Consider the following 20,037-nt stretch of genomic DNA (forward strand, 5'->3'; position numbering starts at 1 on the left):
TAAAATCATATTTGAAATGTATGACAGGAATATTTTGAAATACCTGATTCTTAAATTAAGCCGCAAATTCTGCACATAATAGTATTTATTTTTCTTTTGCTGGATAGTTATAAAAAGCAGCAAATTTGTATGTTTTGTAATTGAACAAATACCTAAAAGATACAGATAACTGATGTATTAAATAGTCTACCTGACCCTTAACAAGTAGCGTTGCTTTATCAGAAGTAAAATCAGTGTATTAATTGCCCCTAATTTTAATTTTTTTCTTTACAAGTATTACACGTGCCACTTAAATGTTTTGAAAATATGAAATTATCTGAGAAAATGTATTTACAACATAGCTGTATTTCTCATTGCAGTCCATATTCTTTTTTGCATTAAGAGTTAAATTTGCTTAGGATCAAGCTATACTGCAGCTTTCTCTTCTTCTAGAAGGATATGGGTATGAGATATGCATGTAAAAGTGGTTTTCTGGCCCTCCCTGTCTTCAATTTATACAGCATTTGTATTTATATTTTACTATTATACATGTTCGCTCTGCCCAACTGAAGATGATTTGTAGTTTTCAAGACACAATTTCTGTGTGCCCTTATTTAAAGTATGATCTGGTTAAATAACAAATGCCTTTCCAATTATGCCAGGTATTATTGCAAGTATGAAACTATCATTCTAGAGCAGGCATGTCAAACTAGCAACATCATGTAACGTGATGGGGTGGGCACGGTTTCTGCGTGACACATCCAGCCCACGAGCTGGCAGTTTGACATGCCTGTTCTAGAGCATGATCATCAATCAATTCAAGATTTCCCTTCAGAGGTTTTTGACCTTAAAGCATTCTAAGATTAAACAATCATGTATTTTACTAACAACATTTTTCATTAGACTCAGACTTCAAAAAAAATCAGAATCCTATGTATACAGGAAATGATTGTGGTGCTTTATGCCTTCTATTGTGGTTTTAGAGATTGGAATGTAGTAGGTACTGGGGTAGACAACAGTTTGGAAAGCAGATATATTCTCTTGATTATTCCTCTGATAAGGGAGCCCTAGTAGAAAGTAATTAAAATGCAGTATTGCAAGCTAATTCTGCTCACAGTCTGGAATTCGATCCTGACTAGTTTAAGATTGACTCGGCCTTCCATCCTTCCAAGGTCATTATGATCACATATTCACAGGGCCAATGGTACAATAACATCAGTCACCAAAGTTACAGATGGTTCTCCAAAATCTTGGATTATTGAATCCTAGAGGTGGACGAGGTCATTTAGAGTTAGACCTTGGCATCCAACCCTTAACTCAGTGCAGGAACTGAGATATCCTTGTTCAGTCTCTGATATAACAAATGAAAAAGATGCCATTCACTCACTAAATAATTAATTCTATTATTGTACTGTTCTTGGTATTAATAAGTGTTGAGCCCAGAATTGCTCTATGAGGGACATGGGCAGTTTCTAAATTTGATAATTAAATAAACAAATAAATAAAGGCAGAGCCTGCTTTGTAGTTTGAGGCCATTATATGAAGTCCTGTATGTTAAAATGGTAAAAACATCTAGTGGCTTAATTATAAACACATCCTGTATCCTCCCTACAGCCTTTCCTGAGTGAGGAGGCAGAACTAACTCATGGTGGCCTTGATATACCTTAGCAACTTTCTGTTGTCCTATAATCACTGGAGGGAGCACAGTTCACAAGTCAATTATTTCTATACAAATTTCAGTATCTTGTTTACCTGCAGAAAACAGCTGCACTGCTGTTGCTTTTCAGGGTTCCAGCCTCTTCATCTTCAGATATTATTTTTTAAAAAAATTGAAAGACTGAGGACTGCATGAATCTCTCCAGTATGTGTTTGTTTTCGTTCCAACAATACAGAATACTAAATCCTCTGCAAGGAACAGTATTTACACAACATACTTCAACCACAAACCAGCACCATCATCTCCTATTGTGTGGTGTGAACTTGGACTGTACAGTTAGTATATTATGCAATCCGAAAAAGTTAACTGGATACATCACTTAGATGTGTGATTTGAACTCAGCCATTATGGCTTACCAAAATTTACAATACAAAAATTACATAATGGAAGAGAGAGAAAATAAATGTTGGAAGACAGAATCCAACTTTTTAAAAAAAGAAAAGTTTCTGTTTGGAGGTTGGGGGGATAGTTTGCTTATGAGAAAGGAAGAACACTGGATATATCTCACTTAATGTCCATCAGAGATTACAGGAAATGACAGTGACTACTGTATAAACAATTGGATCTGTGGCCCTAGCCTGGATGGTGCTTCCAAGTATTGCATCCACTGACTAGAATGGAGGTGCCCTTTGCTTTATTCAAAACGTATAAGCTGATTTCACAGGGATGTGCATGGTTCCATATAAAATCATACTAGATCTTTAAACCCTTCAACCTTGGGAAAAGAATCCCACAACGTTTCTGATCCAGGAAGAACTAGCAGTGAGAAGCAGCTACCTTTTCCAGAAACTGGTTAACTCCGAGAGAGCAGAGGCACCGCAAATCCGAAAGCTCCCATTCTTCCGGGTTGCTCCCAAGCTCCGCCTTCTCTAAAGAGGCGCGTTAGTCCGTTTGAATCCTAACCAACTCCTCTTTAGCGCCGCCCTTGAGTGTTTTTGCCCCGCGCTCTTTAGTTGGTTTCCCGGCTCCTCGTACGCCGAGGAAAGAGTTTAGTGGAGTGATTCTGCCCTAAGCGAGGTACGTTATTTATATTGGGTTTCCTATTTCCACGAGAGTCAGAGTTGCGGCCGAGTTGTCAAGGAGTGGAGGGCTCTCGTCTCGGCGGATTGCTGGAGAAGAAATACTATTGTGTGTGAGCAACCAGCTAGCTCTCCCTCCTCTGGTGTCGTCCGAATGTGTTGCACGAGAGGTCCAGGCAAACGAACTTCTAGCTAGTGAGATAATGTATGATTAGCCTTTCACCCTGAAAATCTTCGCACCGTTCTATTTTGGAGGTTTAAGCATGCCTGGTCTCATACCGCTTGTCATCTTTTATCTTTATTTTTTATTTATTTTATTGTTTAACGTCTTTGTTGTAGACAACCCTGAGTCGTAGAGAGTTAGGTGGTATGTAATTTTAATAAATTATTGTCTATTAAAACAATGTGATGTCACAGCTGCCAGTTCTTTACTCACAAGAACTTAGGATATCTATTGGTGTAGTGTACTATCAATGCATATCCTTTGGGAATTGACAGATGGAAATTTTGCCAATAAGCGTATTTTCTAAGTGCCGTCCAAGGTTTTTGGTATGATACCCAGTGTGCCAATAACCATTGGGACCAGCAAGTTATTATGATTGCAAATAGTTATTGCAAAGTCAGCCAGATATTTAGCCTGGATTTGGCATGTTTATCCACCTATATCAAACCCTTTTCAAGGACTTGAGATAGGCAGATGCTGGTTGATGATGTTAAAGATATCTTTGCAAGATATAAGTTGTTCCAAGTAAATTATTATTAATAATAGTTTAATTAAAGTGGGTTGTGTCTGCAAATTCGGAGGATTCATTGAGCATGTGAAATAACTTTCCTTTTGTTCCCTGATGATCTAGTTTTTAGAGGAAATTGTAGTAGAACAGTTTCTGTGGTGCTCAAATTCTGATCAAAATAGTTGTGTGTGGTAGGTATCCTAGCCATTTACTTTTATTTCCAAATAAATCCTTCTGACTTATCCATCAGTTCAACTCTGAGGAGTCCCACAATGGGTAGGGTATATTTGCAGTCTTACTCCACAACTTTAATTGTAAATTAGTAAAAATACAGTCTCCAAATCATCTGAGCTGCTGGTGATTTCATGGATACACCCCAGCCTCAGCCTCAACTTTTGCATAAATTCAACAATAAAAGGAATGCTTTAGGAAGCAAGAAGAAATACCACAATGCCTGACAGCCATCTTTCTACCTGAAAAAGCAGTGGTAAACAGAAGGACACAGACTAAGAGCAGCAACGAATAGGTGGAACCATAAAATAAAAAAGAATAAATCTAGGATAAAAACTGAAACTGATTTAATAAATTAATCACAATGCATTTTTATGCACAGTATAGCAGTAATAATCTGGTAACTGCTTTGTGGATGAATTCAACCATATGGGGGCTGTGTATTCCCTACTGAGGATGCAGAGTTAATAGTTCTTACCTGTACCTGATTTAGGATATAGGTTCATCAGTTTCAACTATAGTTCTTAAGTGCAGTATCACATGACCAAAATTTCTTGCTGGTTTCCCATTGAGGTTGTGAGAAGCCAGCTGTGAAAATTGCAAATAGTGATTACAGAGCACAGTGACTAAATGCATGTGTGTTGTAAAGTACCCAAACTGCAATCACTTGACATGGGGATGCTGTAGTAGCCAAAACGTTAAGGATTAGTCGTAAATCTCCTTTTTCTACGCTGTTGTAAGTTTCAACGGCCACTGAACAAATAGTTGATAGGTGAAGACTGCCTGTAATATTACTGATATTTGCACCATTCCTTTCCATACCTGTACACTATACACTAAATAATCAGTTGTGATTCCTTTCACAGATTCACTTTGTAAAAACACTGTTTGTGTTTTTTATTGTTGTGATGGGGTCAGAAAGTCTCATGATCCTTTATGAAGATAATTCAGTGGAAGTCCACTATCCAGATGCTTCCAGATTGCTCCTTTCTTCATGTGGATCAGAGTTCTTATTTGAAAAGGCTGTTCCTCCCTCTGCTCACCCAGTGCAGCCACCGGAAAGAGTTCGTCAGAGGACACCGTTTGCTATTAGTCTCTATCGGGTATAAACAAAATCTTTTTTCTCTAAGCAGGAGAGAAAGATGGCCTGCTCTGGGATAATAGGATTGTAATAGGACATGTTTTGCTTAATCTCTAAAAGCCATTCAAAGAGCTGAGCAAAAAATTGGCAATTCTGAAATGTCAACGGGGACCAATTCTTCACTGACATACCAGCAGAATAAGGCTCCATTCAATCCTGTTATATCATCACTCCCAGTCATCATTATATAAGTGCTACTACTCTTTATGCCAAAATACCACCACCCACAAAAAGGAGAGTAGTATTAGAAGATATTCAATGAAGACAATGTTGAATCTCCAAAACAATCCAATTAAAGAGTTGTATACATTTTGAATTTGTAAAATACTGACCGATACAGGGGCTGTAATGGCCAGGAGTCCCTAGAATTCAAAACAGTAGCACTCCAAAGTGTAAAATGTAGGTTTTTGTAGGTTGCATTAGTCCCAGTTTACAATTGTGTTCTTGACATTTTTGGGATCAAACTCATGATCATTATACTGTCCTATACATGTCCTAATTTGGGGCATAAGTATCTAGCTACCCATCTGCTTTACAAGAACAAATCTGGACTAAAGAAATTTTTGGGCTGATCCAGTTAGAATCTTGTTCTGTTTCTAGAACACTTCATAGGAAGAATGGTATGAATAAATCTTCCTTTGTAGCATGCAGTTTTAGGAAGATATTTTGTTCATATGAGACAATAATAAACTATGGGAAATGTGTCTAGAATATTTCCTGGTTCTCTCTCAAACATGAGAGAGTTTGGGGGGAATGCAGGAGTCACTTGGTTTAGACAAGTTGGTTTAGGAAAGGTCTCTAAATATAGAAGCTTGAGAATCATCATTTTCTGTTCAACAGCTCTTCAGTGTTTCAGGCAGAAATTTATCCTTGCAAATTGTTCAACTTCCTCTTACGTTTGCTATCTTTAATAGCCATAGGTTTTCCTTTCTTACCTATGTTATAAAATTTAAGCTGGTCTTTAATAGCCATAGGTTTTCCTTTCTTACCTATGCTATAAAATTTAAGCTGGTCTGTTTTTTCTTTTTTTTATTATATCCTCATTTTCCTTTTCCTAAAATAGAATAGAATAGAATAGTCTTTATTTTGCTCAAGGAGACTTCTAAGCCATTTCTTCAGGATGCAGCATTGAGTGGCACAGACCTGAATACCAGTGAATTTACCTTTCAGAAGACTGAATGCTCACTTTACGTTGCAAGTCAAAATAAATTTTCTTCTGTTAAGATCAGAGAAATGCTAGAAAGCATTTCAAAACTTTTTGTCTTCCCATATAGAAATCTGTTACTTTATTTTATATATATACTAAATGCAATGCAACCGAACATAGAACCTTCATGGTCATTCTTGTATAAATATAGCAATAATGCTAAGGAATAAGAATTAAGTTGTTTCTCCAATATATAAAATCAAATTCTCTTTACTTTTTTTAGGAACAGCTCTTGCGGGCAATAGATTTCCGAAATCAATATTCTGAGCGACCCTATTTACCTTCAGACATTATACCTCCAGAAAAGAAACATGTAAGTTTTGAGTATATGTTTGTAAAAAAAAAAAAAAAAAAGATTCCAATGAAATATTTAACTGGCTAATTTTATGTGTTATCTTCTTGGCTTATTAGGCAGTAACATATAATTATACTGATTCTTTTGGAAGGACAGATAGATTTACTATACATTACCTGTGTTTGCACAATACACTTTCTTCATGCAGTTACTTTTTCATGGTTCATAGCTGATAAATCAGGAAACCCATAATTCCAGAGGGGCCAAGAGCTTTCACCTTTTGCTCTACAGACCTGCTGCCAATTTTCTCCAATCATGCTTGATGTCGGGATTTGTTAGAAGTTCATTATCCAATAATGGCTTCCTAATTGGCCAGATCAGGCTTGAGTATTGCATTCAATTACTTTGGGAAATACACTGATTGGCTTTGATACTAAGTTTTATAGGGTGATGCTTTCCATGTGAGCCCCCCCTAATTCACCACCTCATTTTTTACTGGAGGACTAAGTGGAGCTTGACCTCCATTGCAGGTTCTCAGGCTTGTTAAATAATAAAATCATCTGACTCAGAGTTACCCCAGATCTAACTGAATCACTCACTGTTCTGAACTCCTTATTGACTTGGTTATGCAAGTCTTTGGTGTAAATATATATAAAATGAGTAATTATTCATTCTTACTGACAAGTAATCCTAAAATCCACAATGAAGCAGTTCTATATATTCTTAACAATATTGATAAAATATTATTTTTATTTTAAGGTATTACTTAAGTCTCTGAATTGAGTACATTTTGATAATTGGAATCTGATTTACATAATTTTCTTATAAATAATTACATCAAGAAAACTAATCCATTCCTATTTTTCATATTTAAAAATCTCAGCTGTACCTCTAATAAGGAATCATTTTTATCTGTAGAGGAAAGAGGGAATGGCCTTGAGGGACAAGAAGAAGAGTTGCTATCAAGGCCATGGTCAAATAAAAAAGGCCTGAGTCCAAGGCAAGAATGTAACATGTCTCCACAAATGCCTTCCTAGTTCACAAGAAGATAAAGGCAAGGAGGAGAGAAGCACTTTCAGACTTGCAAGATTCTGTTACTATAACTCTGTAATAAAAGTTCTATTGGCCTATGTGGCCTAATCAAATCCTAATTCCTCTATTGAAGCTCTGATATCATCTTACTGCAGCTAGAAGAAATGCATTAGGTTTAAGTCCCTTATCACAAACACCACCTAAATTATATGAACATTAATTTTGTCATATTACTATCTTTTTGTTATCCATAATAATCCTTGAAAATTCCTGGAAATTATCTTTGCTCAGATAAACTGTACTGTTGCAAGCTGCATCCCTTATTCCCTTTATTCCCTTATTGATATTTATTTATATCTACAATCTTATGCCTCCTGAGATAGCATTCCAAGTTCCATAGGATGGTGAATTTCCTTCTCTAAAATTGAACTCGGGATATTGACCTCAAAGAGGTAAGCTGTGCATCTCTATACCAGGCATGTCAAACTCACGACGTCGCACGATGTATTGGGACTTTTCCCCCATTGTCGGCAATGGGGTGGGCGCAGTTTCAGCGTGATGCATCCGGCTCGCGGGCTGGCAGTTTGACATGCCTGCTGTATACCATCTTGATAGCTGGCGGTTTCTAAGACCAGAAGATTCATCCCAGAAAAAAATAAAACAGAAGTATTGTGATGAAAAATGTGCATTATGCCAGAATAAGTGTGGTTAGATATAATATCCTGTCCTTTTCCATTCCTCAGTTCAGAAAAATACCTTGAGTTAATCTAAATGTATTCTTTCCTATTAGACACAAGTATATGAACAGAGAAGTACAAGCATTTTTTTCATCTTCTCTTTTGATCTGCAATTGGCAGGGCTTTGGGAAAGTGTAAGCTATCAGAACTCTAAGACTCAATCTCTTCTGCAGGTTATTTTCACAGATGTCACTGAAGCCCAATGGCCTGGCCTTCATGCGGCTAATGAAGAAATGTGTCTGCTAAATGGCAATGTGAAAGTCACGTCTTTAGATGGACATGCTTCTCTTCTTTTACCAGAGCTTCAGCAAGAATTCACGGTGGAGTTTTTATGCAAAGTAAGCAAGGGACTATCAACCCCATTATCGTTTTCAAAGAGGAGCTCCTGTAAGTCAACCCAAGAATGTTACAAAAGTTCCAGCCAAAGCTCTGACTTAAAAATGTGTTCAAGGCTGCTAGGGACAAAAATGAAGGACGATGTAAGTATAGAACATTGTGTACAAGAGAACAATTCAAGTGCTGTGCAAAAAGATAAGATATCTCAGTCTTCCCAGAAGAGTTTATTTGAATATTGTAGGGTTATACAGCATATATCAGTATCATCCTGCCCTGAAGAATGGAAGTACCCTTTGTCATTAGCATTAAGAATCAATCAATCATATAATGGAAATGAAGTTGGCTCTAATAAAAGAAAGAATGAAGTTGATAGCCTAAGCCTGGATCTTGCTAATGAATGCAGAATGGCTAACACAGTTACTTATTTACCTTCAGCTTTACCTCTCAGTTGTCATGCTCCATTTCTACACAGGTAAATTAGTTTTATACATTAAAATGTCTGTATCCTTTATTTCTGTCTTTTTAACAACTTCTTTTTAAATAGCAGCCATACTAACAGCCATACTCTCTTGACTTTTCAATAGCTTTTTTAATATTTGGAGTTTCCAGATATAAAAAAAACCTTACTTTAACCCAGTAATGGGAAAATGCTAGGCCGTTATTCACAAATGTCCAATAAATATGCCATGGTGATTTTTGTTATTTGCATGCTTATATGCTTACTTAGGTACATTTCCAAACAAAGTATCTGTTTTTTTTTTTCTAAACGTGTGCAACTCAGAAACATTATTGTAACTAAAAATGATTGTAGAATCTGACACTTCGCTTTATAGCAAGCCAGATATCCCTTCTTTTTTTTTGAATTAAAAGTTTTTGTTTTTTGTTATTTTAAAATGAAGTGAGGTGTAATGCAGGAGATCATTAAAGAATGTATAAGGTACCGTATTGTGTGTATTTCATTTATTGTGCATCTGTTCCAATGATTGCTTTCTAAAAAAAAGTAAGGTTTACTACTACGGTAGTTATGGTTAAGCACTTGTTTTCAGTTTTAAACATCCTCCTTAATCTGATTGCTTTCCAGATATACTGGCATGTCAGTTCCAGAATTTGTAGGCACTTTAGACAATTGGAATAATTGTATCCAAATATCTGGAAAGGACCAAATGAGAGAAGTTGCTTTAAGGATTCTAATCATTCATTGATTTTTGAGTTCTTAATATTAAGTATTTCCCTTTAAGACAGAAAGCGTTATTGTACAATAAATACTTTGATGTAATTTGCAGCTGTTTCTTACATTACATTCAGCTTTGGATTGTAAAATCTAAATAGCATAGAATAGAATATTCTTTTTTTAAAAAAACACATTTTATTGGTTTTTTTAATTCTTAAAAAAAGGTACTCAGGACACACCGTGGTGTTTGGGTAATCAAACATTCAAAAGTGAAAACATATATAAACAACTCAATTCAATACATTCACTGTCCCCTCTCTATTTCCCTCAAATAGCATAATACGTTTAAAATATTCCATTTCTAATTTAAATTTCTATTACTGCTAAACCTGTTTTAAAACTTTGTCAGTTTACAATTACCATAGTCAAATTTAACTTTAAATCAACAAGTTATCAATTCAGGTATCCCTTCCAGATATATTCTAATTCTCAATCTCTCACATCCCTCATTTTATCACCAATCTCATTTATTTCTTCTTCCACTACACAATAGATATCCAAATTAAAATAAAAAATTAATCTACCCTATACATATATAATCCCCCAATCGATCAATCTCTTTAAGATAACAAAATAATATTAAACCTTAAATCATTTCAATTCATTAAACAAAATTCAAATTTTATCCAATTGATTATCGTGCCTTATCACATCTAAGTTATCATACAGAAAGGTCATCTTACTAATTTAAAAGACTCAGTTAATTATTGAAACCATCCAAATCTAAAAAGTCAACATTTTTTCAATTCCAATATATAATAATTTTCATCAAAATAAATCTATTATTCCAAAAGGTACATTCTTAATCTATTTAAAAATATCTATTTTAATAATCACCCTCCTATATATATATATATATTTCTTACTTCTAACTCTAAATCTTAAACCTTAAAACAGTCCATAAATCCAACATTGCCTTTTAATCCATTACACAATTTTAAATTTCTTTTTTCAGTCTGATTCTGGCTTTTTTTCTGTGCCATGCAGGTTTCCATTACCAAGCTTCCCTTTCAGCCAGTAGATCTTTTTTTGTTGCTTGCAGTGGCCTTTGAAAGGATAGGAATCTCATGCTGTGCATTAGACATCTATTTCTTTCATCCTTAAAGCATCGTTGCTTTGTAGTTTCAAATCTCACTCTTTGCTTCTTCTGTTCCTCAAAGTTATAGATGGAAAGGTTATAGGATAGAATAGTTCCTCTTTTATCAATGTTGATTCCTCTTCTAGTATGTTTTGATTTATAGAATAGTCAGATGTAGTCTGGACATCAGTTTAAAGTGAGATTTCTGGATCTTAATTCTGTAGTGAACTCTTTCATTGTAGCACATATTTCTACAGTAACGTCATAAATCTTTTCCAATATAAGTTTACAGTTTAATTGTATCTGAGGTTTCTCCATTTTGATAGTAATTAAAAAGAGTCTCTTTTTTCTTTTTTGTGGAGGCTATATTTAATAAAAGTTAGGCAGTGTCCACCCCCACAATTCTCACAGCTGCACAGCTTATCTTTTCTCTTCAAAAATAATTTGAAGGTCAGGTCTATTTCATCTTCAAAGAGTAACCAAAAGTTGTAGTATTAGGTTTTCGCCACTAGATGCCCTCAGTAGGTTAAAAAAAGATCTTTTCCAGATACCATTTCCTATTTTCTATTTTTTAAAGTATAATGTGAAGAAAGAAATAATCTTCCAGCATAAGATGATAGTACAGTTCTTAGAAAGAGAAAAAAAAATTTCTGTATCCCCAAAAATATGGAAATAAAATATAGTCTTTAAAATTTTGCTCTATTTTTATACAATGCCTTTCTTCCCAAACATGAAGAAGCTGCTTTTCCAAGCCAGGGAAATAATTCCAAAAAGGCTCTTACAGGCACAAAAAACAAAGTAGAGTAGAGAGAATAGCAAGGAAAAGTCTTACCCGGATTCACCACAGGGGTTCTTACAGCTTAGATGTTCTTTGACTTGTGATTTGAAGCGGCAGGATGATCAGCCATTTTACTGGCTGATCTTCTCCGTCAATCCTTAGAGATAGCTCGGACAGCTGGAGGAGCCGCTGCTCCTCCACAGCCGAGCAAAGGCTCCTCGACAGAAGTCACACCCTCCAGGGCAACTTTCGACCCGCATAAGGGTCTACCAGAGAGGGAAAACTAGTCGACGAGGAGACGAGTCTCTCCGTACGACTAGGGACGCCGCGAACTGCAGAATAGAATATTCTTTATTGATCAAGAAATTTGTCTCTGGAACATAAGCCCCCAGTATACATACAAGCAACAAAGTGGTAAATCATAAAACAAACATAAATCATAAGATACACCCAACAAAGTGATAGTCATAAGATAACAATAGGAATATGTAATAGGAAAGATGCGAAGGATAGTAGTAATACAGTCCTGCCATGTGGTTAGATATCCTTAGACATAGAGTAGACAGTGCTGTGGGAATTATGTATTTAGCAAGAGTGATGGCATGGGGAGAAAACTTGTCTTTGTGTCTAATTGTTTTGGCGTGCAATGCCCTGTTAGCGGTGTCCTGAGGGGAGGAGTTGAAACAGTTTATGTCCAGGATGTGAGGGGTCTGTAGATATTTTCTCAGTCCACTTTCTGGCTCGTACAGTATACAAGTCCTCTATGGCAGGCTGGTTTATTGTTATACTTATTAATATCAAAAATCCAAATCATAATTAATATTCCCATATTTTCATTTTTTTCTATCTAATAGTCTAAGTCATCTAAACATTAGACTTTCATAATCTCTCATCAACACTGTATAAATACCCCTATATTTATGTATGTCTAATAACAATTTAATAAAACATTTTTTAAAAATGATCCACAGGTGGGTCTTCACTGATTTTTTTGGACAAAAACAGGAAGAGGATGGATATCACTCATACTCACAGCCTATCAAAGTACTTTGGAGCAAGGGTATTATTTACAGGTATGTGTATGTCTGTTTATGAAAGGAGATTTAAAGGCTAATACATCTGTATTCTTACTTAACTGTAAGAATACTGAATAATTTGCAAAATAATAGATTTTTAATGATAATCACTGTTCTAGGATAATGAATAGGTAGTTCTCACTTAGCAACCACTCATTGAGCAACTGTTTGAAGTTATGATGGCACTGAACGAGTGCTACTTATGATGAATCCTCTGAGTTCTAACATCGTAGTTCCCCCATGGTCATATGCTCATGATTCAGTCACTAAGCAACCAGCTTACATTTAATGATTGTAACATCCCATGGTCACATGATGAGCATTTGCAACCTGCCCTGGTTTCACATAAGCAAAGTTGATGGGTAAGCCAACAGAAAGTCACAAGTTGTTCTGGTAATACCTCCCCTACCTACACACACACACACACACACGCCTCGGGTCTTCCTGCACATGTCCTCCTTCCTTCCTCTTCCCTGTTCTCAAACAAACCTGCTTCCTCCTTCCTTCAGCTGCCACACCACAGCGCCCCCTATTCCACTTACACATAGTCTGCACCAGGCCTCCCCTAGCAGCATCCCTGCTGTTTATTTGGGATCTTCTCCACTTCCCGCTTAATGACCCACACAGCTTGGGATTATGATGGCAACAGGAACTATTGGATTGCTGTCATTAAGCAATGCAGCCATGTGAGGTCATGCTTTACAATCACATTGCTTTATATATATAGATAGATAGATAGAGAGAGAGAGAGAGCATAGGTTTTTCCTATTCCTTAACTGGTTTTTTGTTGTTGTTGTTTTGTAATACTTTGGTTTATTAATTGTTCGGGAGAATGGGAAAATTTGTATAATCTTTTAGTATTTCTTTAATTTCAGCATTTAATTACAGATTGTAATTCTTTCATGGATAAATAGACAGTGAGTATTTTTAAAATCCCACGGGGTTCTGTTAGCCTTCTTCCAGAATCAGAGCTGGATTTGTCTACAATTAATTTAGATAGCCTATTGGGATAATAAAAACATAGTGGAGCTAATATCCCATACTTTCTATTAGGTTTTCTCTTGGACTTAGAAGCATAGAAATTTATCCTGGTGATGGATCAGTCTTTAAATCAGGAGGTTTCTTTTTGGGAAAATACTTCACTCGTTATTGTATTAATCAACAAACGAAACAGGTACATAACAGTAAATAAGTCTTTTCTTGAATATTTTATGATAACTGTTTTTCAGGAATATTGTACAACTTGCACATTTAAAATGAGGATCATGATAGATTAAGAACCATGAATACATGCTGACAAAGTAGTGAGAGAAAGGAGGGAGGGAGAGGTACTGTGTGTGTATGTGTGCACACAGTACAGTTTTCTTGCCCCTTTGCAGATGACAAAGAATGCACAGACTGTTGGTGCATCTAGTAATTTTTTTACTTATTTATTCATATACTGTATCCAATTCTTTGTATCTAAGTTCTTACAATTATATCCATCAGATGTGAGACTTTTGATGTCTAGTCCTGCAACCGTGGTTTAGATGTTTGATTTTCCTTTCATGAAACAAAAACAAAGAGCACGTTCTCCTGACTGCTTCTAACATAATTAATTCTACCTTAAGAAACCCTTTTTTCAGAATCAGCGGCCAAACACCTTTTCCAAAAAAAGCAAACTGGTAGCATGGTTTCTTCTTATATTATCCATCTTCCCAGAATATTCCTACCATCAGTGCTTACCACTTTTTTCTTTTCGGAGCAGATAATCCTACTTCCACATTAGTTTCTGGATTTACTGTAAGAACTGAGGTGCTTTATGATCATCTTCAAATTCCTACACCTATCAACAGTCTTAGGCAGTCTTGCACTTTTAGTTTTTTTGACAGAGCTGCCATCAGAAAGCATCCCACCTACAATTATCTGTGGCATATGTCACAAAAAACAAGAGATTAGAGCAGTGGTTCTCAACCTTTTTATACGGCGACCCCGCTCATAAGGATGCGCGGCGCGCATGCGCGACGGCGCCCCCATGCGTGGCGCCACCCCGAGGGAAAAAATGGCGGATCGCGTTGTTTGGCAACCCCCGTAAAATGGTCGTTTGACCCCAAATGGGGTCACGACCCACAGGTTGAGAACCACTGGATTAGAGCAATGTAACACCAAAGGAACAAATTGCTTTAAACTGTATAATGAACAAATGTTGACTTGGAATCCAGTAGTTTAATGATCTGTTGTACTTGCTTTGTTGTTTAGCGCTTTTGTAAATACTCATTTTTCTTTTACACTCATCTTTTAGAGAGAAGAAACCATGTACTCTGTAAGCGGCCTACCACCTGATGTCCCCGGGAGTCTCTACTCTGTACGGACAATTATAACACAATCAGTAAGGTGAGGTACTTTGCTTACTTTTCGGTATTTGTTCATTTATTTAGATTATGCCACCTGAGCTCAGTTTTCTAGGTAATTTGGAATAATATTTAGTCACTTTTTTCAGTAACATTGACGAAAGGACACCAGTTAATGAAAACTGTTCAAACTACGATAATCCATGAATCTGGATTAATTCTGGGGATGCTCTGACAATTATCAGTGCAAGGACTGATCATAAATCACTTTTTTCAGTGTTGTTGGTCATTAAACGAATGGTTGTAAGCTGAGGACTATCTATGTATGGATGTCATAAAAAACAAATCTATTTTGATTCTGAAGAATAGCTGGGAATTTTAAAAGTTTTCAAGCTTTTAAATCATCAAACAGTTGTACAATAGACTTGTCTCCCTACTGCTCATTCTAGCATAAGGTGCTGGCCATAAATTGGTCATTATAATTTTTTCCCAAATGTTTTTATCTTATTAGATATTTAACAATACAGTCAAGGAGAAAAACAGAAAAAACAAAAAGCAAAGAATAAATAAGGCAGAGAATTAAAAGCATTGTAACAATAAATATTTTTTTGAAGTAATCATTACTCACTAATCATTAATTAGTGAACTAACATGTAAAATATCCTGTTAATTTAGAACTTCAAAACATTAAGATCAAGTTAATATGCAATAACTAACAGCAATGAACAGTAATACCTTTAAATGTTTTAAAGGCTTGCAACTTAAAGTGAAATTTGAGTCTCTCTTTTATTTTTCTAATTAGAGTTCTTCAACATGATCTTGAAAACATGCTTTCCTTAACACATAATTATAATGTTTGCTGCTGGAAATTGGTAGGTATGAATATGACAATCAACTATTAGCATAAGATAAGTGGTACAACTAAAATGTATCTTATTTGATTTCATTTGTTTTTTAATAGTCTTCTGAAACAGGTGGAAGAACAGTGTTACCACTCCCTGTGGCTGAAACATTTGTTTCTAATGTAGGAAGATTCTTTGCATATTCAGATAAGAAAGTATATGCTATATTTTGTGATGGGACAGTGCTGAATATGGAGTGGGATTTCAGTTTTCACTCTGGAAGATCACAGGTGAGCAATAGATAAAGTAAATTATATTTATTTCATATTTAAAGAACTATTAAGAAGGATCATTGGATAAATTGGATCAGATCAGATAAGTCCCCAAGTGCAGAGTTCCCATCTTTTAAACAATGTTTATCAAACTTGGGGATTTTAAGATTGGCTATTTAACATATCACCATCTGAAACAGTGTTTCTCAATCTTGACAACTTTAAGATAGATGGACTTCAACTTTGGGGGAGGGACATGAAAATATTCAATGTCTACCCAGGGTTCAACACTGCCCAGGATAGACTTTTTTATTTTATATTCTATTTATACACACATACATGCTGCAGGAGCACTGTAAATACAAAATAAATAGTTTTAACAGAGTTGGCATTATACCCTTCCATATTGGGCAGCAAGGGATCTCCAACATTTTCAGTCTTGGGTTGAGTAGTTCAGCATCTTTCCGTGTGATATTTAGAGTCTTTAGGTCTTCCATGAATGTTCTTCACTATGTATTTTGAGGACTTCCTTCTGGTCATGTGGCATTGAGGGGGGCAGGGTCCATCTCACTGTCATTAACAGACAGTAGGGTATATAGAATGGAAGGAAAAGCTCCCCTACTCTATTAAGAGTCTTTTTCAAGTCTTGAAAAGTAACACAATCATATGTATGGCAGAATCCCTTCTGCAACGAGTTGAGGATGGTTCTTTTAAAGAAATGAACCAATTCTTCATTTAGCTCGCCGGCAGGTAGCAGTCAAAGAAGGGACTTGCTACATAGGGAGTACAACTGTGCCTTATTTAAACTAGAAGGGAATTTGGGAGATCTTGCAGAAGATCCAGGAAGCTGGTTCCCAGTTTAGGAACAGATTAGGAAATCAACATGACCTGGAATAAATTACAATGGACAGGGATAGTAGACATTCTTTCCTAATTTTATTTTTTGTTCCTTTGTTCAAGAATCCTCAAGAGAACAACGCAGGTTGGTGTAAACTGACTTGTCCTGAAGGAGCACAACAGCTTTTCCAGATTGATCATCCTGGGCCCTATGAGAGGTACTTCTGGGGAATTTTGGGAGACTTGATCCAGTTCAGCCTCTCTAAAACCAAGGTGGTGGAAGTTATTTTACAAATTACTTTAGCAATAAAGCCCTTTTTAAAATATGGCAGATGTTAACATAATGTATAGTTGCTGATAGATGGCTGAAATAGTTTTTCAAGAATTACATTTTTTCTCCAGAATTCTTTGTCTTATGAGACATTAAAATTTATTCAATCCTTATATTAGCAGATAATCACAGAAAAAAATATATTACTTGTACTACTGCCTAAATGGTTTCTAAGATCAAACATACAAGTCCCTCCTATCCCTTATGTCACCATCGCTTTCATGTAGCCCTTATCCATTCTGCTGATAAGCCCATAAAAGTTACTGACTCTCCTGCATTTTTGTTCTGCTCTTTAGTTTTTACTACTTTTTACTAATTTGATTGGTATTCATAAGATGCTCCACATTTGCCACAAGTCATTAAAAGCTGTTTCTCATTTACACCAGATGTAACAAAACTTTTTTCTTTAATGCAGATATATCACAACAGTGGTGGAATGGTGCAAAAGCCTGAACAAGGACAAAGGGTCATGTATCAATACAAAAGAATCCATTGAAGAACAAAGCTGGTATTCTTCTTAACTAAAATAACTCAGAATAATCTCAAATTTGCAGTGATGCTTTGTAAAGTCCATTAGACTTATTATCTCGGCCTTGATATTCTGAGGGTCTTTTTCCTTTTTTAATTAAAAGTATAGTTTCTTCTGCAAATTAGTAGTAAAATGTGTATTCACTTTCCAACAATTTTTTTTGTAGAAGTATGTTAAATGGAAGTAATGAAACAAAGTGAACTGTTAAAGTTCAGTTTTAGAGGGCCATTCTATTCTACCAGATTTTGCTAATGTTGTATCAACCAAGAAAATAATTGTTCATTTTAATTAGGTTTTTCTTTTTCCCCATAGGTCAGTTGCTGCTGAGCTCGAAAAAATAAGACGATTCAATTGTATCCATTTTTACACCTTTTCAATGCCCACAATACTTCTTAAAATAGGTAATTCTTGGTTTGAGACATCAAACAATTGCCCTATAGGGAATTCTAATTCAGTTTTCCAGTCAAAGCATCAATAAAATAGCTGGGAACAATAACATTCATATGCTACGGACTTCCTTGTGACAATGTTTGTTATGTCATACTGTAGTTATCATTAGCTATGGTTTTGCATTCTTATTTAATGAAATACTCCAAAGAAAATTCTAAATTGTGATATGCCTGATTTTAGTATCACGTTTCTCCTTAACTACTTACTATAGTTTTAGTCGAGAACAGCAATATTCCAGGTAGGATTTCAGCTGTGGGAAGAAATCTGTCATCCAACCTAGATACAGAAAGTGTATCAGAAGTCTTTTTGGCAGAGGATGTCTGTCTCAAGAACATAACTGAGTCTCTGGAAAAAACTTTGAAAGTTATAAATGATATTGACTCTCTTCTGGCTTCTTCCACAAAGTGTACTATTGGAATCAAAAATATTTCAAAGAAAGCTGTCCATCTTTAATCTGACTGGAAAAACAAAAGTCACTAACTTCACAGATGATTATATAAGATTTATATAAATTATGACAAAACAATTTATTTTTAAAAGACTAAATATTCAGATTACAAAGAAATGTGAAATGTGGCTTCACTGAGATTCTCATATTCAAATAAAATTTACCATGCATGGATATTTTGCACTATTGATTTGTTTTTTTATAGTTTTTCCAATATTCTTCAAAGTCCACAAAAAGGCCTAATGAAGTCAATATGTTCTAATCAAAGTGGTATAATATTGATTTATAGCATGTGCATTTATTTAATGTAGCACTATCACTTTCCACTCATCCACTGTAAATCACTTAGGTTACATGGGTAATGTAGAAATTGGATGGATGGATGGACAGACAGATAGGACAGAGAAAGAGAAAACCCAATGGGGAATAGGACCAAAATTATTGCATAGGAAGAGGAAGAAATACAGATATAAATTGATTTAATTGGTAAAAATGAAGGTAGCAGAAACCAGGAATAGGTCTTAAGTAGAATATTAAAATAACATTAATAGGGTTGGGTTTTAAGGTGGATCACAGATTATATACAGCAGAAATTATATAACTAAACAGTTAACAGGACAGATAAGGAGTATTGGAAAGGGTAGAATAATCATACAAATAAGTTCACACATTTTGATGAGTGGTAAGTTTGCATGTAATTTTTACTGGTTTCAGGCATAAAAAAAATTCAAAATGCTATCTTTTAAACATGATCCTTGTATCCCATTCTGCAGATATTTACAGCTTCTATAAAAACTCAGGTTCAGTCTGTTCTGTTGCTAGGCAGCAACAGGTATCTAAAATAGTTACATAACCTTTTTAAAAAATCAGTAGCGTAGCAGAATATCACAATTAGAAAAGTGAACATAAGTTGCAAATTTACATATATTGTGAGTGATTGCTCTGTAATAAAATATACTTTTTAGTTAGGCTGTCATCCTAACATATCAGATACACTGTGTTTGAAGTATAGTGTTAAGCTTCCCTTGGGGATGTACATTTGCCACAGTTCTTACATTCATGTGCCTTCTGGTCTCAGGTGGCAACATGTTTGATGGATCTAAGCAGAGTCAGGCTGGATTAGTCCCTGGATGGGCGACCACAAGGAAATCCCAAGGTTACAAGTTAGGCTTGAAAATTAAAAAAAAAAAAAAAGACCAAAAAGCTTACATCCTAGAAGACTGTGCCAAGCCCTTTCAACAACATTGCCAAGAAAAATGCATGAACATTTCCATACCTGAGATGCTAGTTTTTTATAAAACGAAAAATGAAGCCAACGTACAACAGCGAGTATCCCTTTATTTCCCAGGCCTTTAAAAACACGCCCCATGTTCAGCTAGCCCCAACCTGCCACACGGATCTTTGCACGCC

At 35.6% G+C, this 20,037-nt stretch overlaps 1 protein-coding gene and 1 long non-coding RNA gene across 3 annotated transcripts; one reads left to right on the forward strand and one right to left on the reverse strand.

Annotated features, from left to right (window-relative positions):
* The first annotated feature begins 2,350 nt into the window (after nucleotides 1-2,350).
* On the forward strand, nucleotides 2,351-19,309 carry CUNH5orf34 (chromosome unknown C5orf34 homolog). 2 transcript variants are annotated; one of them, XM_039366348.1, is made up of 13 exons: nucleotides 2,351-2,713; nucleotides 4,544-4,780; nucleotides 6,249-6,338; nucleotides 8,263-8,897; nucleotides 12,484-12,585; nucleotides 13,642-13,762; nucleotides 14,870-14,961; nucleotides 15,721-15,790; nucleotides 15,880-16,050; nucleotides 16,993-17,087; nucleotides 17,616-17,708; nucleotides 18,042-18,082; nucleotides 18,391-19,308. In XM_039366348.1, exons 2-13 carry the CDS (start codon nucleotides 4,586-4,588, stop codon nucleotides 18,630-18,632), a joined length of 1,947 nt encoding a protein of 648 aa, XP_039222282.1. In that variant the 5' UTR covers nucleotides 2,351-2,713; nucleotides 4,544-4,585; the 3' UTR covers nucleotides 18,633-19,308. The 2 variants fall into 2 exon arrangements, with proteins under 2 accessions (XP_039222282.1, XP_039222283.1); XM_039366349.1 differs by lacking the exon at nucleotides 2,351-2,713 and adding an exon at nucleotides 2,763-3,082 and having other exon boundaries at nucleotides 4,600-4,780; nucleotides 18,391-19,309.
* On the reverse strand, nucleotides 16,952-20,031 carry LOC120318579. Its single transcript, XR_005559534.1, has 3 exons — nucleotides 19,904-20,031; nucleotides 18,386-18,455; nucleotides 16,952-17,131 (listed from the first exon to the last, which is right to left on the reverse strand). It is a non-coding gene; the product is annotated as an uncharacterized LOC120318579 (long non-coding RNA).
* Nucleotides 20,032-20,037: the final 6 nt, after the last annotated feature.

This window comes from Crotalus tigris, unplaced genomic scaffold, assembly GCF_016545835.1.
Source record: "Crotalus tigris isolate CLP2741 ecotype Arizona unplaced genomic scaffold, ASM1654583v1 scf7180000020265.513298, whole genome shotgun sequence".
NCBI classification, from domain to species: Eukaryota; Metazoa; Chordata; class Lepidosauria; order Squamata; family Viperidae; genus Crotalus; species Crotalus tigris.